Source organism: Passer domesticus, chromosome 25, assembly GCF_036417665.1.
Source record: "Passer domesticus isolate bPasDom1 chromosome 25, bPasDom1.hap1, whole genome shotgun sequence".
In the NCBI taxonomy this organism is placed as follows: Eukaryota; Metazoa; Chordata; class Aves; order Passeriformes; family Passeridae; genus Passer; species Passer domesticus.
Window position 1 is genome coordinate 3,080,196 of NC_087498.1, and position 25,761 is coordinate 3,105,956.

At 45.0% G+C, this 25,761-nt stretch overlaps 1 protein-coding gene and 1 long non-coding RNA gene across 10 annotated transcripts in view; one reads left to right on the plus strand and one right to left on the minus strand.

Annotated features, from left to right (window-relative positions):
• The window catches only part of SRGAP2 (SLIT-ROBO Rho GTPase activating protein 2), a 102,982-nt gene that overhangs the window by 56,915 nt on the left and 20,306 nt on the right, over window positions 1-25,761 (minus strand). For 3 of the 9 annotated variants that reach the window (XM_064399349.1, XM_064399350.1, XM_064399348.1), the window contains exons 3-4: window positions 12,713-12,905; window positions 3,712-3,874 (exon numbers count right to left, since the gene is read on the minus strand). In XM_064399349.1, the coding sequence (XP_064255419.1) occupies window positions 3,712-3,874; window positions 12,713-12,905 (356 nt within the window). Of the gene's footprint in view, window positions 1-3,711; window positions 3,875-12,712; window positions 12,906-15,295; window positions 15,442-16,245; window positions 16,566-16,833; window positions 16,976-25,761 lie in introns of those variants that run through there. The other 6 variants (XM_064399345.1, XM_064399354.1, XM_064399351.1 and 3 more) reach the window with 5 other exon arrangements.
• LOC135286264 (uncharacterized) lies at window positions 15,325-21,940 on the plus strand. The gene is made up of 2 exons (XR_010350691.1): window positions 15,325-16,954; window positions 18,109-21,940. It is a non-coding gene; the product is annotated as an uncharacterized LOC135286264 (long non-coding RNA).

The following is a 25,761-nucleotide window of genomic DNA, read 5'->3' on the forward strand; positions in this document are numbered from 1 at the left end:
AGCTCTGTCCCCACCTCGGGCTCTCTGCTGCTCCAGTTCTGCTTTCCCCTCCTCGCTGCCACAAGGACACGTTTCAATCACAGAATGACCAGGATTGGAGAGACCTCAAAGATTGAGTCCAACCCAACACCTCAACTGAACCCCGGCCCCCAGTGCCACATCCAGGCTTTGTTAAACACCCCAGGGATGGTGACTGCACCACCTCCCGGTCAGCCATTCCAGATCTTTATCACCTTTCTGTAAAAAACTTTTTCCTAATATCCAACCTGAATTCCCCTTGGTGCAGCTGGAGGCTGTGTGCTCTGGTTCTGTCAGTTCCTGCAGAAAGAGCCCAACCCCACCTGACTGAAATCACCTTTCCTTTCCTTCCCAGCCCTTATCTCACCCTGCAGCCCCCAGCCCTGATCACAGCTGCACTCTGTCCTTTGAAAAGCTCTCAGAGATGCAGCAGCTCAAGAGCTCAGTGACAAAAGGGACCTCAAGCACCTCCTTTTTTCCCTGCCTGTCCTCCCACCTCACCTGCTCCATCCCAGCATGACATAAAGCAGATTTGAGAAAAACAGCCCAAGGGAAGGATTTTCTGCCTCAGGATCTGCTTTTCCCCCAGCACATGAGGATCTCTGTGTCACCATCCTCTCCACAGTTCATGGCATTATTTGCAACCTGAACAGTTCCCAAATTTCAGTTTGTAGATTCCCCATCAACACCTACAGCAAGGCAGCCTGGCTTTGCCAGCAGCTTGTCCCTGTTTTTAACCCAGGAAAAGGTTAAAAAGGTGGAAAAAGTTCCTTTTTTGCTTAAATTTCAGAGATATTCTGCCATCCTCTGTGCTGCTTTGGGGATATTTTACAAACATGTCACTGGGGGGGGGTATAAATGGGTGACATTTCTTTAAACCCATGGACTGCAAAGTTGCTTTGCAATATTTTAATCACACACCTCATCTGTTTTCTGTACCTTTTGTACCAATTCAAGCTGCTTCTTGCAGCTCAGGAAGGGAAGAGACTCCAGTGAAAAAGCACAAATAGGTCCTTGCCAGCCAAACTTCTCCATTTATCAGCTGCTACCAGATAACAGAGGATGCAATTTTTGGTTTTAACCAGCCAGCACAAGTGGAGCTGTAATCAAACACCTGATTTGGCCTTCAGCCAGGCTGGTATTCCTGGCAAACAGCCAAAGAAGTAGTTGGGATTTAACAACAAGTGCCTTTTGTTTGCACAAATTAATGTGCAGTTTGCCCTTGGCCTGTGAGAAACAAACCAGAGATGGCATTTTGCTGTTAATTGGTTATTTATTTGTTTTTATTGTAGTGCTGCTGCCCAAAATGAAGTATAAACACGGGTTTGCCCTGCTTTATAAGGGGCTGAAGATAAAGCTGCCATTTCCAGCCAAACTGGGATAATATCAATTTCCAAGTAATGCTTTGCCAAGGCATTTTCCAGGCCACCTTGCTCCAGCACAGCCCTCGTTGAAATTCAACAGGGAGATTACTCCTCCTTTGGAGGGATTAGAGGAATTGAAGAGTAACTGCCATTCAATAATCCCATGTAAGTATCTAATCAACCATAATGTAATTACCAGAAAGTTTTAAAAGGTCAAAAAGGCCTCAGTGTGACATAACTTGAAAAGGAGAAGATTCCTCCTCTGCTCAGGCAATGACTTAGAGAAAAGAAGAAGTCTAAGAGAAACAGAATGTGAAAGCAGAATGTATTTCTCATTCTCCATTAAAAACTCAAGAGACAGGCAGGAGAGAGGGAACAGCACAGATTTTGTTCTGCTGATACCTCATGTTTTAGATTTTCTATTTTTCAGGTTCTGTGCTGCTTCAGTGTGTGGGTCTGGGTTCACATCAGGGGATGGTGAGCTCTTTTCACAGAGACAAAAAAATTCCTGCTCTAGCTGGGCACCAAATGATCCAAATCTCAGCTCAAGAGCACAAACAGCGTGGAATGAAGAGAGAGAAACAAGGATGGGACTGCCTGGGCTGGAGATGGAATTGGACAATTAACTCCAATATGCAAATGGAGCAGAACTGATAAAAGTGAGAGACTCCGTGACCATTGTCCATTTTGTGACCATTTGGGTTCATCTTGGGTTCATTTTTTGACCATTTTGGGTTGTGCTGCCAAAGGTGGGTCCCCAATAAATCCCTGCTTTATTCTTTAGCTCTGTCTAGTCTCAGTTCCAGCTCAGCCTTCCCAAGACTTTCCCAGAGAAATCATAGAAAAAACACAAAACGCTGCTGGAACAGGGAACCTGCTCTCCAGGTAACACACAACAACTGCTGCTCCTTCAAGTGCATCTTGACATGAAACTTCACAATATTGAGCATTGTTCATTTCCCAACAGCCTCAACAAGCTGCTTTTTATAGGGTTCTTTTTACACTTGAAGGAACAGAGAGAAAATAAGAAATATTTGAACAATATCTGAACAATCCCACCCTTCTCCAGGCCTTGCAAGAACAGAAATAACTCCCCAAGCTCAGATAGGCTGCAGAGGGCGGGAGAGGAATAATTGGCTTTTCAAAGTAATTTATTTTATTTTAAAGTTTTTATTTTAAAACTTCCAGCATGTGAAGCAGCAGATGTTGCAGCCATCTCTGCAGGGACCAGGCATCACCCTGAGCAGACTTCCAAAGGCTCCAGATCATGTTTCTGTAACTGCAAAACCAGCTTCCTAACAGGAAAACCCTCCCACACTGTCCCACCTTCCTGCCCAGGTGGAAGTCAAGGGGACAAGGCAAACAAGAGACCTCAGCTGCGTTTTCTCCTGTTCCCAGATAAGGACAATCCATCCTTTTATCACCTAGCAGAGTAGGAATTCTCCCTAAGTTTTCTTTTAACAGCAATTCCTCCACGGCAGATAGAATTCTGTCTTTCAAGACTTGGTTCTTGACTAATGCTCTGAGTTCAAGAATTTTCTGCTTATTTAATTACATTTTCAACATCCATTCAAAACTGTGGAGCAGGCTAAGAAGAGAAAAAACTCAATTTAGACCAACAAATCTCAGTTGGCCGCATTGGGGAAAATGCCTGAGAAAATCAAAGCCAAGTCAAGCACACAGAGGAAAAAAAAACCCCAATAAATGGATCCACCAAAGTAATAGCTGGAGTAGTATTTTTAAAATATATATATACACACACACGTGTGTATATATATACACACACACATATATATACACACACATATAAAAACATATATAATATGATATATATTTAAAAAGATAATATATAGTATAGATATAATATTATATCTATAATATATATATTATACATGTATTAATCCACAAGTAATAGGTGAAATACTATTTTAGATTTATATATAAAAATATATGTATAATAGATATAAATATATATATAATAGCTATAAATATATATAATACATAGTGTATATAAAAATATATATTATATAAATTATATATTTTTAATATATATATTACTCCACAAGCAATAGGTGGAGTGGTATTTTATATATACATATATATATATATATTTAAAATATAATCTTAATATATATATATGTGTGTGTATATATATATATATAAAAATATATCTTTTATACATATATATAAATAACTCCACAAGTAATAGGTGGAATATTCTCCATTTTTATTTTTATATATATATAGACACACATTAAAAAAAAAATATATATATATATATATATATAGAAGAACCACAGTGAAATTCCGTGCTGGAGCACTCGGTTACCTTCTTGAAGAGGCGTCCTGAGTCCTCGCTGACCTGGACAAAGCGTGGGATGATGTTGTTGAGATAAATGTCACTGAGGGTGGTGTGGTCCCTGCTCTCCCTCTTCACCTGGTTGAGCAGCAGGTTCCAGCAGTTCACAGGTGACAGCACGTTCTGATCCTTCCTGCAAGGACACAAAACAGGAACAACTGGGCAGGATTCTACACGACTCTGGGGCTGTAAAGGAAGCTGTGGGGTGGGTGGGATGCTGAGAAGGACACAGAAAATACACCCTCAGCTCTATTTCCCTACATTGCCAGGAGCTTTTGTCCCCCAGCAAACAGATCCTGTAACTGCAAGCTGCAGTGTGCCAAGTGCAGGCTTCATTTTTTCCCTTTGAATGCAGGATTTTGTGCATAAATCAGAGCCTGAGGGAGGGAGGGTGATGGCTCCAGTGTCTGACAGGAGGTTTCACAGCCCTCTCAAGCATTTGGGTCTTAACCACAATAAAAAAGATTTCAAGCACCCAGTGAGCCAAACAGCATCTGCATAGGGACACATTGCTGTGTCTCCTGTGCAAAGCCCATGGTGTGAAGGCTCCTCTATCTGTCCCCAGCCACAGACAGCAGCAATCCTACAAACTGCTTCATTTTCTCATCTTTGAACTTTCCCCACCTTCTTTCAGCTGGAGCAGCCAGCAAACGAGCAGTGCAAAGGGCAGCAGGGGAGAGGAGAGGAGCCTTGGCTTATTTGGGTCAGCATTTCATTTATTGGAAGGAATAATTTGTCTCTCATTTCACCCCAGATGAAAGCTGGGGGTGCTCCAGGTGGAGCCTCAATGACAGCATTTCCTTCTCTGCAGCTCTGTACACCATTCATTTACAGCACAATAATATTTATCTAGAAAAGAATAAAACCTGTGGTGCAAAGCCCTGATTATTGTACAAGACTCTCATCAGATTTCTTTCCTCCTAAAAGAAATGCAGTTTAACTCCCATTGAAAAGGGAATATTCTGCACTTGAAAGGGCAGCAATCTCTGCTGCAAGAAACATTGGGAAAATGGGAAAACTGACCCAGGGCAGAGTTTCATTACCCTTCTCATGACACCAGCAGTTGGATTTGTGCAATACGGATAATTTTAGATAAAGAGTTTCAGAACAGCTGATTTTTTTTTTTTTTTTTTAAGAAAACCATTTTAAAAATTGGAAAGCTCAGGACTGACTGCAGCTTGTGATCCGGACTGCTTCACCCACTGACTCCATCTCTGCCCTCCAAAGCTGGCAGAGCTACAAGTGAAAATTGCCCAGCTACCATGAAGAGTTTGGGAATGAAATGTAGCAACAACAAATGCCCAGACTCTCCACCAGCTGACCAAAATCCTGCCTCAAAACCCCTCAGAGCCCCATTAGCACCACGAGCTCTGTATAGAGGAGCTTGACAGCCAGTTTGCAAGCAAAGCTGAGATAACAGAAGAAATAACAACTGGTGATTTTCAAGTGTATCCACAGCAGAGAAAAAGACAAGGCCATCAGCATCAAAACAGATTAGAAAAAGATACATTAAATTTTTTGTAAGCTAAACTATGTGCATAAGTAAATGTGTATACATACTTTATTAAATTTCTGTAAAACTTTTGCTAATTATATTAACATTAATTGCTTTGCACCAATAAATATAATAAATTATTGTGATGTAGCTAATGACTTAAGATCACACTTTGTTAAGAGTATATCAGCTGGAAAGCACACAGAATAAAAACGTTTTTCTTCTTGGACCCTGATCATGTGTGTGTATGTCACATCCCACCTTACAGTGACAGTTCTGGCTGCCAGAACCCACGGGAAGGAGCAGGGGGCAGCAGGAGTGCCCTGATTCCCCAGGGAAAGGAGAGTTAAAACTGGGAATTTGTCAGAACCCAGGACACCCCTCTGGGTGCCCCTGGCAGGGGGGTCCTGGCAGGAAGCCAGAGACATTTGGGATTTCCATCTTAACCCATGGAGCAAATGACCAACCTTGTATGAAGAATCACAAGTCACAGAAGTTTAAGTAGAGTAATAATGAATTAATGACTGGGTGAAAAATGGAGTTTTGGGGATTTTACTATGAGGGTCTAGGAGGCAAGATGGAGGGATCTGGGTGTTGTCCTATTCTTCTTCTTTCTTCTTCCTAGCCTCCATCTTCTTGGTGATGGTGGCACATTTGGATTGGTTTAGAATAGAAGTAGACAGTCCAACATAGGTGATAGGTATTGGGAAATAATGATAAATAAAGTACAGATAGTTCATAGTATAAAATGTAGACACCAGCCCGGGGGGGGCAGTGTGCCCTTGACCTCTGCCGGTCTGAGAAAAAATATTTTAGATAATGGACAATAAACAACCTTGTGAACCAGAGCTGAAGAATCCTGACTCTTTCTTCAACCATCAGGCTGGGAAAAAGGGACTCTCAGGTCATGTCTGAGAAACCCGAGAGGAATTAAAGCCCAGCTGTCCCAGCCACAGCAGCCCTGGCTATCCCAAGGCAGCAAATAGCAGGAATAGCAGGAGCCTGGGGAAGCTGGGCAGGAGAGCACTGGGCTTGGCTGGCGCCACACGGGTGTTGACACGCTCCGTGTGGTTACACATGAAAGGCAGGAAAAGTCACCCCAAACCCCACAGCTCCCACTGCACAGCTGGGATTGTCACCTTCAGGATGCTCAAGCCACACACAGGCAGATTGTCATGTTAAATTCCTTTAATTTCTTGCTGTTGCTGCTGTTTTAATAACTCCTTCAGTGCTTTTGTATAGATCCAGCATTTCCATGCCAAGGAAGGGAGGCAAAACCTCTCTTTAATTGTTTGCTGTCAGCAAAAAGCTGATATTCAAGGCAGAAAAAAGACAGAAAAGGAAAGAGTTGCTTCAAACCTCCCAAGCATCCTTTAAAACTCCACACACATTAACTTTTAAAGCACCTCTGGAGCTGCAGCTTCTCCTGGGGTGGGTTGGAGGATTCCCAACAGGGAGCAGGAGTTCTACAGCTGCTCACAACAGAACCTCCTCACCCTCACCACAGCAGATGGCAGGGAGCAAACTGGCATCCCATTAACCATTTCAACCCTCAAAGGAGCTGGCAAAGGCACTCTGCTCCCAGCTCCATGTCACCACAGAGGAGGGATGGAAAAGGGAAGGGAAATCTCTCTGGGGGCTGGTGGTGTGACCATCCCCAGCTCCATCCCCACACATTCTGCACGGTGACAGAGTCCCCCTTCACCCTGGAGAGGTAACACTGATGAGATCAACCCAAAAACTTTTAGGATGTGAATGTGAACTTTTCACACTGACAACAACTTTTTGATTCAAACCTCCCCCACGAGCAGGAGGAGGAGGAAGAGGAAGAAGATGCCAAGATCCAGGTTTATTTCAAGCACTGTTTCTCCTGGTGTAAAGATGGTGGGGAGAGTTTATTTAGGTTAGCCCAAATTACAGCAGATCACAGCCATGGGGGCTGGCTGGGAGCAGGAAAAGGAAGCTGTGCACAGATTTTTAGGGAACCACAAACGATGAAGCCCTGTGGTTTCTCGGGTGTTATCTTGATCAGGTCCTGTGCAACTTCCACTTCAAAGGTTTCAGCTGGGTCTCAAAAAGATCATAAGGGAAGATTGAGTCTCAAGTATCTTAATTAAATTAGTCATTCATACAAGGGACTTGCAGGCAATCCAGGATTGATCTGCTTCAAGGCAATAAGAGACAGATACCAGTGACACTGAGTTGGGCATTGCAAGGAAATAGGAGAGAAGTCATCTTACACAACAGATTCAAATAAAAAATAACCAATAACAAAATAAATAATAAATTTAAAAATAACTTAAAGCCACACCTACAAACCAGGAATAGGAATCCTGTGTTTCCATAAGGAACACAAGGTGAAGAAAAGAATTAGATGAGAATGAAAATACTACTGAAGAGAAAGGTCCTGTCCAGCCTGGCCCTGGACACTTCCAGGCATGGGGCAGCCACAGCTGCTCTGGGCACCCTGTGCCAGGCCTGCCACCCTCACAGGGAGGAATTCCTTCCCAACATCTCACCTAAATTCCCCTCTCATTTGAGCCCATCACTCCTGTCATGTCCTGATGAAGGGTCCAAGGGATGTCCCACTGTCCATGGCAACAGAAATCTCCCTGACCATCCTTGTTGTGAATGAAGTGTTTAAATAACACCCGAAATCTCCTGTTCCACCTCCTGATCTCCCAGAAATACTCAGATTTTCCCTGGTGTGTCCTACAGGCTTGTCCAAAGCTGGTGCATCCCAGGACAGCCAACTCTGCAAAGCCCAGAGCTGGAGCCAGGCCAAGTGTGAGAGCAGAGATTTCATTGTTCCTCTAAATACTCCTGCAACCCTCTCTGAATTTTGTCCTCTGCAGTGTGCTCTGGCAAGAGAGGCCACAATCACAGCAATGTGGTGTGAGACTGGCATCACTGAGATGATGAAAAACAGCACAAAAATCCTCCCTGAGGTTTTCCATCCATTTCTGCTGGTCATGTATCCCTGGCTCTCTGCAGTCACACAGGTCACTGAAAAAAGGGATGTTTAATGCTTACAAAAAAGCTTCCAAATTGGGTTATTTGACAGCCTCAGAATAAAATGTGCAGGACTCTGTTTCAGCAAGAAGAACCACAAAAATGACAATGTTTATTATTATTATTATTAACAATTATAATAATGTAAGTGAAGCCCACGTGACCCAAATGCTTTTGTCAATTCCTCCCTCACAACCTGTATCAACTCTGCTTTACAGAAATCATTTTACTTCTAGGAAAATTAAAGCTCAGCTTCTCTGCAAGCTGCTCATTCAAACCCCCATTTGATTTTCCCTGACACAGCTCAGTGTTAACTGCAAATTTTGAGAATTACAAGCATGGACATCCATGCTGCTCCCTGCCCTTCTCTTCCAAAAGATTCCAGTTATGAACATCTGTTGTTTACAAGTGCTCAGCCTGAAGGTTGCCAGACTTATTCTTCATCATCTACTTCAAGGCAAAGGCTGCCAGAAAGGCATCTGAATTTCATGCTGGGATATCCTGGACATTCAGCTCTCCAGCTGACAATTGCTACTCAGGATCCTGCTTCCAAAGATTATCTTGAATTAAAATGTGGCCTTAAAATAGCATTGTCTTTTTTTTTTCTTTTTCCATTTTCTCCCTCAAAAGCAATCACTCAAGATTTGCTACGGTTTTCATATTGTTGACTGATGATCTGAATAGGCAAATGCCTCCAGGACAAAAATTACATGAAAGAAGAGAACTGGGTTGGAGGTCCTAGGGTCTGAGTGCAGGGGAACAGTCTTTTTTGGGGGCTAGAAGTCAACCCCAGACCCAAGAGCCACCTGTGAGATGGATGCTCTGATTTACAGCTCAAACCTGGGACAAACAAGCTCCTGTAGCAACCACAGTTACAAGACTTGAGCTATCATCAGATCCTGAGGAATTTATATAATCTGTACACCAAATACTGTGTATGACTATTCCCTTTAATAGCCTAATTCATAAAAAATCTCCATTTTTAACAAAGAAGAGGCACAGTGAGGTCTAACAGCCATGGCAGAGCAGTTGAAAGAAAGTAAAACCTGGGCTTTATCCAACTGCCATCACCTCCTGTGTCACCCTGGCTAAATCAATCTGTTCCCCTTCTTCAGAGACATCACGTGAGGATAACACACACCTACCCCTGTAGATCATTTTAAGATGCTCCAGTGAAGGAAAACACTGAGCAGTGTAGGGCATCTTTTCAGCCCAGACCCAGCCACCTCCAGCTCAAAACCCACGTGGGAAATTCTTCTGCAGGAGAGTCTGAGAGAACTGGGTTTGCAGAGGATGAGAGATCTGGGTTTGTAGAAGCTGGGGAACTGGGTTTGTAGAGCCTGAGAGATCAGAGTTTGCAGAGGATGAGAACTCTGGGTTTGCAGAGGCTGGAGACAAGAAGTTTTGGGGTGACCTAACTGTGCCCTTCCAGCACCTGAAGGAGATGGAGAGGGAACTGGAGGGACAGGACAAGGGGAATGGCTTCAAACTGACAGAGGTCAGGTTTAGAAGGCAAATTGGGAATAAATTCTTTCCTGTGAGGAACTGGCACAGGTGGCCCTGGGAAGCTGTGGCTGCCTCATCCCTGGAAGGGTCCAAGGCTGGGTTTAGAGCACTCTGGGATGGTGGAAGATGTTCTGAATGAGATTTAAGGTCCTTTCCAACTCAAACCATCCTGAGAGTCAATGCAAACATGACCACCTGATCAACTCTTAGCCTTCTGGCTGGCATTTGATGGCTTTGTCCATCAAATCTGGCACACAGCTTTGCCCACCTTTCCCAAGAAAATGACTCCTTTTTTGCACATCCTAATCCCTATTAACAAACAACCTACCAGGAATTACTGACATCAATGAGCACCCAGAAGCAGGGAATGGCTTCCGTGTCCAACACAAACTTGGGGAATGTTTGGCTCTGGAATTCAGAGCAGTGCTGGTGCCTACACTCACTCTAACAACTCCCTTCTCTATTCCTATCCTGGTAATCAAATCTATGGGGCGGGGGGAATAAATGAAAAAAATAAATAAAGAACAATAAACCTCCCTGGGCTTTGGGAAGCCCCACAGCAGCCTGCACCTCTGCTCTCTCCTTGAAGCCTGTGCTCTTCCCAGCATGGAGGAATCCACACTCCAATTCCAGGGCACAATCAATGCCTCCTGCCCTGGGGAGCATTCCCTTGCAGGAACACAGTGGGAGCAAGTGGGCAATCCCACAAGAGCTGCAGAGCAGGAAAATGCAAATTACAGGGTGGCTGCCTGACAGATTTCCGTGTCAGGAGATCTAAAATCGGGATGTGCCACGGGGAGCAGGCAGGCAATGATACGGTACCTTCTGACATAATTACCAGGTTCTGGGGAGAGCAGGCTATTATGGGGTATTTATAGGGTCAGAGGCAGGCAATTACAGAGCAGCCTCCTCTCCCAGACGTGTAATCCTGAGGAGCAGGGAGCTGATGGCTGGCTTTGATCAAATGGGGGGCTCCCAATGGGATTCCAGCTCCAGCATCTCCACAAGAGATGCCAGCCAGGATAGTCCCTGTGGTTCAGGCAGGGCAGCACTGGGGACAGGTGGTTACAATGGGAATTGCTTCCCTAAGGATCCCTGTGGCATTCTGGCACTCTCCTGAGTGGCACAGCCAGCACCCAAGTGCTGCATGGCCAGCCTGACCTGTGCCACTGCTGACCAACACTGCCCACACACCCAGCAGCCTTAGACATTGCGTTATTTTTCTCTTCTTCCAACTCTTGACCGAATTAATTTGTGTATTTATGACTCAGACCTTGCAGGGATACCATATTCCAAGAGCAAGGCAGTTTTCTGGCAATCTGCTTCTAAAGCAAGAGAAATCAGGAGCCCAAGCAGCACCAGCCCTCTCCCTGCAAACCCTGCAGGATTCTGTTCAACTGTGGTCAAAACTTCAACATCATAAATTCATTCTAAATCCCCAAGTAGAAGTTCTATGCCACTTTCTCAAGCTGAGTACAAAAGGGTTTCTGACAGGTTGTTTCATATCATGTAATATAAAGAAAATCACCTCAATTTTCACCAGAAATAACAACAAAATCAACTGAAAACACTCATCATATACTGCAGAGGAAAATTGTATTCTAGACATCATCTCTTTAGTCCCATCTTAAAGGCACCTGCAGGACGTGCACAGTTTATAGTTGTAACAACACTTTCACTCTAAAGGAAAAGAAAAAAAATCCTTCAGGCTCTGACAGGTGCATGGGTGTGCAGAATAACCCTTCCCCAGTGTGTCACACAGCCCTGCTCTGGAGCCAGGCTTTCCTGAGAACGCAGCACAACGTGTGCTCTAAATGACAGCTGAAGTGAACGACATCAAAGCTGTGCAGACAGGAAACTAAAATGGTGCCTCCTTAATGGCTTCCACAGAGAGCTGCTGCTGGAAACAGGAAGCTGCTGTGTCCCCACATCCCTCCAAACACAGCAACAACACAGCACAAACACAGGGAGAACGTCCCGACCCAAACAATGCGAAAAGTGACGCTGCACTTGGGGCGGGAGCAGGCCCAGATGGATCCTCTCAGATCTCAGCAGTGATTCAGATCCCAAGGCTGCTGCTGCTGCTCCGTGTTTTCCCCAGCTGCTGCCCTGACAACACAACCCAACAAGGCTGAGCACTGCCCACATGGGGAGCAGGGCCGGGCTGGGCTCACGTGGCCGTGCCACGCAGCCCCTTCCTCACCCCCACACCCCCTCCTGCAGCCCCTTCTCCTGGGAAAAGCAGGACCAGGAGGACAGAACCCATGGAACCAGGTTCCATCTGCATCAGCCACCCCAACTCAGAGAAATGGGGAAGAACCAACATGCAGCAGCATGGCCAGATCCAGCTATAAATGATGTTCCAAGCAGCAGAGTCGGGAGATTGTCAGTAAGGACATGTTCAGATTTTAATTGAGTCCCCCCAGCTCAGTATCCAGGGATTCCCCCACCCACAGTGGCACAGCTCTCTCTGGAAGTGCTACTGGCCTTATTTCCCTGCTGTTTGAAGTGATAGTAGCAGAGCTGCAACACAACTCCCACACAGAGCGTGTGTGGGATCCCAAAAACAGAGAACTGACAGCAGGGAGCAGATTGGCAACAGCTTCCCTTCAGAAAACCAAAGCCATTGACACTGAAGGAAATCCTGTCCATCAAATCTGGCACACAGCTTTGCCCACCTTTCCCAAGAAAATGACTCCTTTTTTGCACATTCTAGTTCATACATCCCATTCCCTATTTAACACAAACCTACCAGGAATTACTGACATCAATGAGCACCCAGAAGCAGGGAATGGCTTCTGTGTCCAACACAAACTTGGGGAATGTCTAGCTCTGGAATTCAGAGCAGTGCTGGTGTCTACATTCACTCAAACAACTCTCTTTTCCATTCCTGTCCTTGCAATCAAATCTACAGCAGGGGAAAAAAAAAAAGGCAGAAACAAAAGGCAAATACTCTACTTGAATTGCTGGTCTTTGGTGCTCCTAGTTTTAGCCAGGAATCTCTCAGCCAACTTCTCCAAATTCCTGGAGTAATCCATCTCAATCTCTGCCTTCTTGCGGAAGAAATCCTGCAGGTCCTGCAGTAACTGGACCCGAAGCTCACACTGCTGGTCAAGGCATTTCAGCTGCTCTACCAACTGGGCACGGATCTCTGCAACAAATAAAAGCACTGCAGATTAAACACAGTCCCATCACAGAAAACACCATCACAATTCTCCAGCAAAACATCATTAAAAAATCTGTTCCCTCATTGGTGTCACCAGGCTCTCCTGTGGTGATTATGTGCAGGCAGAAAATGAATGGGGGTGCATCTTGGACACAGCAAAATCCATCCCAAGCCCTGCAGGCTGGTGCACAGCAAAGCTTTGTTGCTGAAAAGTGCATCAGTTACAAGTGTCAAGTGCATTTTTGGCATGGGGAACGAGTGGTCACTGCCTAAAAATGTACTGAATCTCAGTCTGGAAAAAGGACTGAATGCTGCAATCCCCCACGTCAGCTCAGCAAGCCACTTCAGGGAATTTCTATCAAATTCCTCTGCAAACTACTCCTGATGCAGAAACAAGACATTGCACATTCTGGGGCACTCCCCAAAGGCACCAAATTCAGATTATTCAGTTTGTTCCTGAGTCTCCAGCTGTGCAGCTCATTATAAACCAAGCCATGAAAGAGATGAAGAAACCCCTCTGGAGAGTCAACACCAGAGCACTTCCCATTAGGGAATCATCTCCAGGAAGGCTCCTTTTCCTTTTAAAATATCTGCAAGTAACATATTTCCACCTAAGGACCCCATAAAGCACACAGATATAGGTGTTAATATCACAATTAATTATTAATGCACATTCATAATAATCACTGCATAATTATTATTAATGTCTCTGTGTTAACACTATTTTTCAAACGGTTTTCAAGCATTTTACAAACATGAAAGCTTCTTCCATCAGCCACGTGCTCTCCTTATCCCACTAATCCTGAATTTGAGGGACAGAATAGTAAAATGACTCACTCATAGTCAAACAGGGCAAGAAAACACAGCAGAAGTGTGTCAGTCGCAGCCCAAAAATGCAGAAATATTCAGTGATGCAGCCAGCAAAGGCTATTTGGCTTTTACACAGGCAATAAACTCAACATGAAATCAATAAAATATGCCCTTTCATCTAGAGGTCTTTGAGCAGTGAAACTGGAGAGATTTGCCATGGCCTGACTGCAAGCGCTGCTCCCTCCAAAGCTTTCCCAAGATTTGTTCCAGGCTGAACCCAGAACCAGCAATAACATTTCAGGTTTCACAGCTTCCCTCACACCTCCAGACTGCGACTGCAGGCGCCCACAACGCCATCACTGCAAGGGAAGGCAGGGAGGGAGCATTTCCCAAACCCAATTTTTTTAGAAATCAACGACTTCACCACTTATTCCTGAAATACAGACAATCACGGAGAGCAGCTTGGCTCCTCTGTGAGTTTGTCCCTTTGCCCAGGAAGAAAAAAAACCATCTGGACCTCCATGGCTTCATTCCTGCCATGCACTCCCGGGATCAGTTGCCTCCGATCGTGCTCACATCTGCGGGAACAGTTTTAAGGAATTTGGGATTTGCCGTGAACAAAATCCCGCATCTTTATTTTAGGGACTCCAAAACCCAAACCACATGTAGGAAAACACGGCTCCCAGTCAGGCTTGCCAAAAAAAAAAAAAAAAAAAATCATCTGCACAAATGTGGGGTTTTCAAGCTTGAAGACGACCTTGACTAGCACTGAATTTGGTCATTCCAAACTTCTCAGCCTGTGGTACCCCGGGGCTTTTGCTGCAAGGAGGAAATACAGCCAGTAAGGTTGTTGAAAGGGAGGAGTCAACACTGTAATGTGGGGGCAAAGCTGGTCAGGTTTATTTCCTCCCCCCCAGGAGAGGATCTTAAAAACCAGAAAATCTGTGTTTCTTCATCAGGATACACAGCCACAGGCAAATACATCAACCTGAGCTGCCTGTGCACTTCTTTAACCAAAACCACTCCAGCTCTGCTGCTTCCCCGGGCTCAGGGATGCTCCAGCTCAGGTGGGAAGAGTGTGGGGTCACCTCAGGAAGAGACAAATCCACCAGGAACCCGAGCCTGGATGTGCAGGGAAGCACAAGCCACAGCAGGTGAAATCTGCACGCTGCTTTTATTTACCCCAACACCAGAGATGCCTTTGCTTTTGAGCTGCCTTTGTTGTTCGCCCCATCCCAGCTGGTGTTTCAGGACTGGCAGGGCCTGGGATGCTCACACACATCAGACCCGCCAGCACTTATGTAAAACTTTGCTGCTGATGCTCAACATGTGCTGCACACACTCAGCTCGAGCCCCAGCCACAAACCCTCCCAAGGATTTGCAAGGCTCTGCACCAGTGACAGGTTTAACCAGGGAAATGCAAACCAGACACCCCCATCCCACCTGAGGCGTTGCCTTTAAATTTTTTAAAGCAAAGGAGGTGATAACAGCACCAAAACTGCCAGGGAGGTGGTGTTTCCTTGCTGCAATCACTCAGTTCTCCTGATCCTTAAGCTGACACTCACCTGCAGGTCTGACACCCAAAAAGGAACATCCTTCAACACAAGGAGCATTAGAAAGGTCTTCCTCCCTTTGGGTTTTCTCCTCCACCCTTTCCTCACCAAAAGGGATGTTCCCAACACAAAAACAACTCTTGTGACCATTTCAGATGCTAGTGGACAAAAGACACTAATTTTAGTAAATTGAGGACTCATTGAAAGGGATCCCACAAAGAAAACACCTGAGCAGAGCTGGTGTCTTCTGCTAAGCACGTTAAGAAAGAGAGTCGGAATTCAAATGCATCAAGTTTTGCTGCAAAATTTTGATGCTGTTATTTGTGCATTTTTTTGGAAGTCTGCAACTTTCTTAGCATGGATGAGCAGCAGACACCTTGTTAGAGAAGTGGATTGGGGTAGGGATGGCAAATGCCAGATTCAGGCAGATCATGGTATGACCACCCACCCTCCTTGGTGCTTCAGTTGATGGATTTTTATGAGGACGCAACCCAGCACAACTGGACATTGACCATCATGTTCTCAATTAGAAAACCACCTTCTGGAGCAAAAGTAGAACTAGAAAGGACCACTTCCAAAAAAAACCAGCAGCTCTCAAAGACAAGAAGATCAGAGCACGAGCGTTTTAATTAGAAAATCACAAGGCAGCTCAAGCTCTTGGCTCTCGAGGTGGGACTCTCCACACACAGCTCCCTGACTGAACAGCACGGAGAACCAGCAACTTCTCCTGCAGTGTGAAATGCGATATCAGCACTTTTCTTTATAAATAAAGGCAGTGTTTGGGAGGGGAGCAGTGACAGCTGATCGGGCTCCCGCAGGGAACAATGAGCCATTCAGCCCCGGCTTATCGAGGCCGCGGCGCTAGGCCCGAGCGAGGCAACCTTGCTCATCTTTCAAACACACACCCCGCAGCCCTCTGCCACAAAATAAAATCAAGAATGCAGGAATTTCCTGAGGCTTACTGGGCCTTCCAGAGTATAAAGTGTCTGCTTGTTTTCCCACTGCTTACACAAGCAGGAGGTATTTTTTTTCGGCCCTGCTCGAGCACATCCCCCGGCGGAGTCGGGGCCGTGCGTGCTCTAACCCGAGGGTCACCGAATTACACGGGACCTTTTCATGTCTCCAGTCACAACAACCACTCCAGCCCTGAATCCACTGCTTCTGCATCTTTTAATTTGCACAGGTTATTAGGTTAACAGCCACTTTAAACACCAAAAAAGGCTTTCCCCCTCCTTTCCTTCAGAGCTTGGCAATCCCACCCACTGTGATGGCTGAAGACAAGGAACAACCTCCTGAAGACTCTGTTCAAGGGCCTGAAGGTGAATAAGCACACGTTGAATTCAAGGGCAAGATGCTGGTGGCAAAATTAGGATTAAACACCAGGTATTCTTATGTAAGTCTTGCCCCGTATCACTCAATTCTGTCTATTGCATTTCAAACTCGCGTGGCTGACAACTACATAATGCAAACATCCTCAGTGGCCACAGAAAGATTTCCATCCACTTTGAACAAACCATTTATTCATTTCCATCACCAGCTCATAAAGTCACCTGGGTCACCAAGGGACAGACTGTTGTATAATCCTGGGCAGTTGCATGACTTGACTTTGATCCTTTTCAACATTCCATGTAGCACACAGGAGGCAGGCCCAGTTTATAATGAATTCAGAGGGTAAGGATCTTCTGCCTTCTGTATTTTACTCCCATTTCCCATTCCCCACCCAGAGGCTGTGGCTGCCCATCCCTGGTAGCGTTCAAGGTCAGGTTGGATGGAGCTTGGAGCAACCTGGAAGGTGCCCTTGCACAGGGGAATGAGATGAGCTTTAAGGTCCCTTCCACCCCAAAGCATTCCATGATCCTCAGCATCCTCAAACTCCACCAAACACAGCAGAGTTCTGCAGAGCTCATGGCAAGAATTTGTGTTTTCATCAAACAATTCCACCCGGAGCAGAGGGATATCCCACAGTGCCTGGGACTGCACCATGCTCTGCTACAGCACCCAATGTCCACCTTGTGAAAGAGAATTTCCCAAACTTGACTTTTTAAGGCTTAAACATCCTCTAAAGTTGGAATATGGAACCAAATCTTCTGTACCAACTCATTTATTCTCCCACAGGTCACACAGTGACCTAAGAAAGGACAACCTCAGAAGCCAGAGCCTTCCTTCACAGACTCCAACAACGTTCCTGCTCTGAGCAGGATCATGTCCCTCCCTGGGAAAGGTTTCAGCTTTTCCCAGGGATAAGCTGGCACTGCTCTAGCTGGATGGCAGCAGGGTGAATCACAGGCTGGCAGCACGGGGCACCGGGAGCAGGCACGAGCAGCCCCAGCTGTGCTCAGTATCTCACCCATCTCCTGCATCCGCGGCTTGCCCAAGGAGTCCCCGCCCCATCCCCAGTGCCACGCTGCATAAAAAGATGACAAGCTTGGGAAAGGAGTGGGATGGCAGCAAAGCAGAACCACCAAGCCCCAGATGAAAGAGCGAGGCTCTCACCCACACGGATCTGCTGCACCAGGCAGAGCCCAGCTCCACAGCCAGCTGTGCCTGGTGGCCCTGCAGCTGTCCCCATCCCATGGCACTGCCACGGGACCTCAGCACGGGCAGGAGACAAGGGACAGCCCAGGGAAGGTGGCAGCCAGCACGGGTGTGTGGCTCAGTTAGACCTGACTAAGAAGGAGCCACACTAAACTGCACACCCAGCCCAACACAAGCTTATCTTTCAGGCTCCCCGCAGCACAGGAAAGGCAAGAAAAGGCAAAATGAATTAAATCTCCACTTCAAAGCTGGAGCTGTGATTTCAGATCTTGTTCCTCGTCCCTTTTCAGTCCCCATCTCCTGGAAGCTGCCACACAATCGGGTGCTGAATATCAGGATGAGATGTCTGGGCATCCACCTCTGGAGGCTCTATGGAAGTCAAACTAAAAACTACAGCTGAGTTTAAAGCCAACACTCCATTCAGCTTCCAAAAGTTACAACCATCCAACACAACTTGTGAGTAAAAGCAATAACTGTTAAAATATACAAATAACTTTCAGAGAATGCACTGAATCACATATTTTGACATGTTCTTACCACATCACTAAATTATTCACATTTCTCCTGCCATCACATATGAGAGGCTGTACTCCAAGAGTGAAGGACTTGGTACTTCTGACTATTTTTATTGGTACATGATTACAAACAGGGCTGTGACTAATGACAGGCCCAGCCCAGCCACCCCAGTGTGGCTGGGAGGTTTAATGACTTCGAAAAGCCTTTATATATTAACAGCCAGAATTCCAGGGAACAAGCTGTGTCACCAGCCAAAAGCTGTTGATCATCACAGCCTTAAAAAAATCTCCCTGGTAATCTAAAAGCTTGGCTTTGAAGTGAAAATGATATAAGAGGAGGAAATACAGCCTTTTGTTTAAAGAGCCAGGAGGGAGATTCAGGTTCACAACCACTGTAAGCCCTGGAAAAGGTAAATATTCTTTCCATTTGAGAAATAAGAGCAACGGGTAACACAAACTGACAAGAATCCCTTTGTAGTTATAAATATATAAACAGAGCTGGAGGTGTTGGGAGCTGAAATTCTTTCCAGCAGAGATTGATGAAATTGTTTTGAGGTGCAAGACGAGCGCTCAGAGATTTGCATTAATGAAGTGAAAGGACGCCAGACGTGCTTAAAAGCAAAAATTAAGGTTGGTCTCGGTCTCAGGGAAGAACTGAGGACATTTAGCTTTTATTTCCTCACCTACACACTAATATATGTGCATCACTAATTAGCTGGGGCTCCCAGCTTTTCCAGGCACCACACAAGTGCCACTTGCAGGAGCGTGGCAGCCTCCAGCACAGCTGGCACTGGAAAATTTATAATTTTAAAGAATCCCACTGACCACAGCCAGCCTGGACATTGGTTTCCCATATCCACACCAAAAAACCCCCAAACACGCCACTCATCTGATATTCCCAGACTGCAAACTGATGTGAGGCTTCAGACCTGCAAAGCTTTTAAGTAAATGCTCAAAATTCTGCAATTAACCACGCTGACAAAGCTGCCAAGATATTTAATCCATCTAGTACTCAAATTAAATATTTTTTTTTCTGTCTAATGAAGGTCCCCTTTGCTATCATCAAAACACAGCCCATGCTGTTGACTTTGGGGGAGGATGTTTAAAACCAGAACTCAGATTAAATTCCCCTGGGCAGGGATTCATGGCCCTAATTCCACCAGCAAAACGTGAGCAACTCCTCCAAACAAGCCTGATAAGGGGAACGTGTTTGAGTACATGAGGTAATAATAATCTATTTTTAGGCTTTACAACTGTTTATTCAAAAGAAATAAAAGTTTATCAATACATTTCAAATACCCACGTGCAAACAGCAGGAGCATTGCAGCTCCTCCTCTCCAGGAAGTTTCACAGCTATTTTAGGATTGTCTGTACTCAGTTAAAGGTTTTCCCCCAACTGACACCAAGCCAAAATTAAAAAAAACCTCAGGCAAAGCTTTGCTTATGCTTTCCCAATTTTTGAATGCTGGAAAAAACACCATGGGCAAGTAGTAAAACTACATTTTATCACTGTTTTGCAGCATGGAATTACAGAATAAACAATTTAAAAGTCATTTTGACACATGGACTATTATTGCAATCAAAGATGACACACACGCACACATCCTCCAGTTCATATTTTCAAAATTCAGAGAATAATTTGAACTAAAAAAACTCTTTGTAACTCTTTGCTCCTGTAATGAGCACCCTGAGTGTTGTGTGGCCCTGGGAGGCAGGAATTGCTTTGGGCCTGCTAAACAACCTGGAATAATATTTTCTGCAAACAACTTTTTCATAGTTATTTCAATGGTTTCCTCTCCTGCAGGATGAAAATGCTAATACTGTATAGATGGCAAAAAAATTGGTGAATATTTTTAATATAAAGGGGTTTTTTCCTGCTTTAGTTCCTTTTCTGCTTCTGGCCAGGGCAAACCTGAAGCACCAAACTCAAATGGCATTTTCCATCACACTCTCCTACTATTCAGAAAGAAAAGATTCTTTCCTCAAACCCTGTGTTAATCACAAAAAACAGAAAAAAAATAAAAAGGTGTCATCATTTCAAGGAGCTGGAGATGTGCTCCCAGTCACTCACAACGACAGGGAATAAACACAGCAAGGAGTGAAGCTAAGCATGTGCTGGACACAATTTCCACCAAATTCCTCCTGATTTTTCATAAAGCCAAGGCTGGTTATGACTAAAATGTAAAAATGTGAACTGCTTCTGGATCCTGTCTGGCAGGGAGGGCAGGAGTGGGGATTTCCAGCGGGTGTTGCACAAGGGTCACACTCCAAGGAAGAGAAGTTTTAACTCCTGCTGCTCCACCAGCCCCTGGACCACCCCAACCCCACCACCCTGCACTGACACCACTCTTTAACACCTTAAACACCACCAAAAACCCAGAAGTTATGAAGGAATAATAAAAAGTTATGAAGGAATAATAAAAAGTTCTCCAGTTTGTGGAAGGTTCCTGAACACTGATCAGTCCCATGGAGCATCAGGGTGCAAGAATGAATCCAAGTGCCCCAAAAGTGTGGGAAATGCACAGAAACACCCTGCAGGAACCACGGGAATAATTCATTTGCAAGCCATGAGCTGCCTGGGCGTGGGGAGGGCTCTTCCCTCACAACAGGAGGAGATTTGAATGAAGAATGTGGCGCTGCCCTGCTCACAAAGCACCTCAGGTTCCTTTGCACAGGGAGAGGCTGCACTTGCTCTCAACAGAAAAATCTGTTTGTTCTAGAATAAACCCAGCAGGACAAGGCAGCAGAACAGGTCCGGGAGACAAAAGAAGATGCTGCTGACCCTGTGCAGCTCCAGCTCCTCTGCTGGGAACATCCCAGGGGACAGCTCTGGATCCATCTGCAGCAGGGTCAGGGGGGTTTGGATGGCAGCAGGACAAGGTTCTTCCCCACAGGGTGCTCAGGCACTTCCCTCTCTCCAAAACGCAGCCCTGCAGCCAGCCAGGGGTGCCAAAACTCTTTGCAAAACAGCCCAGAAATATTTGGTTGTTGTTTGCTTTCACCCCAAATTTCTACTGCAGAAAGGTGGATTTTAGGGTTGAGAGAAAGAAAAAAGCAATTCTTTCTTATTTTAAAAATAATTCTGGCACATTTCTCCCAACTCCTGCTTCTGGCAGCTTCTGCTGGGCTTTCCTGGCTTGTTTTAGAGAGAGTTTCTGTCTGCAGCCCTTCACCTCCCCATCCTTCCCCCTGCTCCACAGTGTAGTAGCTGTTTAGTAGCCACAGCTCCATCCTAAAACCTTCCACATGCCTTCCTCCTAAGTGTTAAGATTTCCTCTGCTGCTGCTGATTAAAACAGAAGTTAAACAAGGGCTCCTTTTGCCTTCCAAACTTTCTCCTCCAAGTGTTTCAGCTGGGCTGTGTCAAATATTGTGAGGGGTTTATTTTAAGGGTGAAACAAGCCCTAAACTGAATTGAATTATTCATCAGAAACGTGTAATGTGCTCATTATTTCTGGCATTTCCCATATGCTCTCAGGGCCTCAGTTCACTGCAGGAATCCCAATTTCAGCTCCCTGCACATCCTCAGAGTGCCACATTCCAGTGCTGCACACACAGACACATCCAGAGGTGAGAACACAGCACCCACTCCCACACCGATTAAATCCTCCACACTCCTAATTATTTCTTCAAGAAAACAGTCCAGGGATGGATCAAATTCCCCAGACCCAATTCCCAGCTGCCTCTGCAAAAATTTAGTTAATTTGATATTCTAATTTTTTATTTATCTGTCAAGGGTGCTCAAAGTTTGGAAGTGCTAAAGAATCTGGGATGCAAGAACCCAGAAACAGCATTAATATGAAAAAAATCACTTTTTCTTCCCAATTCACAAGACCTGAAGAGTTACTCTCTTACACACCATTATTTCATGCAAAGTAACATCAAGTATATTTGTCAAATGAATAAAATTGCTAGAACAGAAGTGGCAATTTACAACTTACATGCCTTAATCTCTTCAATTAAAGGAAAATCCTTTGGTGAATTATGTCAGATATTTAGAGATACAAACAGAATGATTAATGCCGGTGTCTAATTGAATTTCACCTCAGGATTTCTCTGCCTCCCTCTCCCCTCTGGTACCTAACACGTTAACATGAATAAATGATTGAGAAAGAAATGAAGACAGGAACAAAAGGGGACATGTAAACACTCCTCAAGCACAGCACAGCAAACTCAATTTCAAAATCACTTCCAGCAGGCTGCCAAATTCCAGGGCTGTCTCAGGCAGCCGGGGGAAAGTCAGACACACGTGGGGTTGGTTTTTAATCACATGGACAATTTTCATCCTTGCTTTGTGCTAACAAGAACCAACACCAACTTACTTGGTGTTGAAAAATAAATTTACCAATTGAAAAATAAATTTAGCAATTTATTCTTTAGGAATATTTCCTAAAGATGTAGGAAAAAAAAAAAAAAAGGAGACTAGGATGAGGCTCCATTTTAAAATCCAGTTATAGAAGAATGGATGATAACCTTCCCACTATTCCAGAGGCATCCTGCAATGAAATCCTGGGATTGAAGCCCTTTCCCTGGGTCCTGTTCAAGTAAACCCACCTGGTCTGTCCTGAGCAGCCCAGCAGCCCCTGGACCACTTTAAAAACCAGTAATTATATAGTAAGAGAGGAAAATAACCTTGGGTTGGTGCCACCATTCCAGAGGCATGCTGCAGTGAAATCCTGGGACTGATCCCCTTCCCTGGTGCCACCTGGGTCCCTTCCAGGACCTGGCTGGTCCCAAGCAGCCCAGCAGCCCCTGGATCATTTTAAAATCCAGTTATTATACAAGAGAGGACGACAGTTAGCTCCACCATTCCAGAGTGAAATTATCTCCACCATCCTGCAGTGAAATCCTGGGACTGATCCCCTTCCCTGGTGCCACCAGGACATCCCTGGGTCCTGCTGAGGTGAACCCACCTGGTCTGTCCCGAGCAGCCCAGCCTGGGGCAGGCCAGCAGCCCCTGGACCTGGCCAGCTGAACCATGAAGGATCTCCTGGGACTCCTCCTTGCCTTCCTTCCCTCTGGAGCAGCAGGAAAAGCTCTCAGCCCATGGAGGAGCAGGACAGAGACTGTCCCCAGGAGTCAACAGGGTGAGTCAAATATACAGAGCCTCCCTGCCTGGCCCTGTGTGTGTTTCTGGGAGGATTTCAGGGCTATTAATTAACCCTGAGCATTCCAGGGGAGGTGAATAATGAGCATCATTACAGACACTTCACAGCTGACTTGAACAACATCAAAAAGGGCCAGGCTGTTTGCCCAGGGTACCAGTGGACAATGATGACAGAGCTGCTTTCCTCCAGAGCAGCCTCTCATTTTCCCCACCAACACCTGCCATTAAAACACCCCATAAAATCAAAGTAATGCCTCCTTCTGCTGGCAGGAGAGTCCCTGATAAATCAGTCTTAACTGTTTGCATAAGAAATCAAATTGGAGCATTGTTTTAATTCAGATGTAACACACCTAAAAGCCAGACAGGAGCCTAATTGAAAACCACAAAACACATTTATGTAAAAAAAAAAAAAAAGTGCTCCAGTCTCGCTGTTGCTCTCTGGCTCAGTCTGTTCACATTTAAAAGGAGTTTACAGCAGGAATACTCAAGGAAAGCAAAGTTGTCCCAAGCAGGATTTTCCTATTGAATCCACAGCATTAATTCTTTCAGGTATAAATATTCAGCTGTGTAAGTGCAGCACTGCTGTCTCTAAAGGAACTCACATTTTACTCCCAAGCACCTCTTGTAAAGGAAGAAATGAATATTTGACAGAGCCTGCAAAGCTCGAATTATGTGAATCATCATTTTTCTATCAGTTCATTGTCAGCTACAGCAACACCCATTAATCAGCACAGCTTAGACCAGAGCAAGAACAAGGAGATGCTGATTTTTCATAAGCCTTTGTCAAAGAACTGACATGAAAATTCAGGTCCTCCTTTTTACACACACACACACACACACACACACACACACACACACACACACACACGTGTGCTTTATCATTTAGAAACCATTTCCATTGCTCCAGCATTTACAATAAATGACTCAAGGTTCAATAAAAGGCTTTACTACATAGACTGCTTGGAAGATACTACTGTACAAAGACTGGGCAGAACCTTGTGTAACTTCTACAATAAAATTAAAGTCTTCATCTGAATTTTTTTCTTTTCCTCTCTGATCCCATCCTAGGTCCCCTGGGGAAAATTCACCTAGTTTCCAAAAAAAGCCTTTTCCAAAGAAACTCAGGTGCAACCCACCACACAAACTGCAGCCATGCACTAGGTGTGGCAAGGGAAAAATTCCCCATATTTTACATATATTTGTATAAATATAAGTTAGAATAATTTGAAGCCAGAGTATGAGACAGATCCAGGCATTAATCTGGATTCCCAGCATCAGCTAGATAACAGAATTAACACAGTATTCCCTGAAATTAAGCACCATGTCCTGCATTTCCAAGCAGGCTGAGCCTGGCAGGAAAAGCACTGCTCTGCACAGTTCAAGCTTGACCTGAGCCCTGACTAACTCCATTTTTCACTGCTTGATGCCACTCCACCAGCACAGTTCAGTCCCTAGAAAACACCACTAAAAATAAATAAAAATTCAGAGTCACAGAAGCCCAGACTGGTTTGGGTTGGAAGGGACCTTAAAGCCCATCTTGCTCATGGGCAGGGGTTTAAATTGACATTTCAGGTTTAAACTGGGGTTTCTCAAAGCCACTGGGACAGGAGGAAATTCAAGCACACGCAACCCACTGAGTGCAAAGGGTGTGACTTATTTACCCTGAGCACTGCAAGCCCCAGCCCTGTGGCACAGGAGCCCCTGACCCAGCTGGGGACAGCCCCAGCCAAAAGCAACATCAAACAGCAGCACGGGCTCCTCGGGAATGTTTGTGCTGCTTCACTGAGCAGGGACTGAAAACAACACACCCAAAAAAACCAAGCAGCCCCAGAGCCCAGCACAGAGAGAGCAGAAATCACCAGGAGATGGGAAACCCAGGGATGCATCCTGGATCAGCCAGAGCACCCCAGTGCAGAGGCAGGGTCAGCTTAGGGGGGGAAGCTTCTCCATCCTCCTTGAGAAAAAACCACTGAGGTGAAGAAAGGAAACTTCCTCCAGAGATCCAACCAACCCTGGAATAGCCATGTTTCTCAATCTTATTAATACACCAAAAATAATACAGCATTTTGTTTAGGGGTTTTGTTGGGAATATCTATGCTCATCAAAAGCCTGTGTCAGGAAGGTCTGCAAATATTATCTTAACAATACAGAGCACACAAATAAATGGTGTAGTAAAACCTCCATTGATAAAGTTACACGTGTAACTTTCAATAAAACTTACTTAAATTTGATTTATATGCTGACAACATCTCAGATAACTTAGGAAATCCAGTTATTGGCATGGCTGAATTATGAATTATCACTACACGACATTTCATTAGC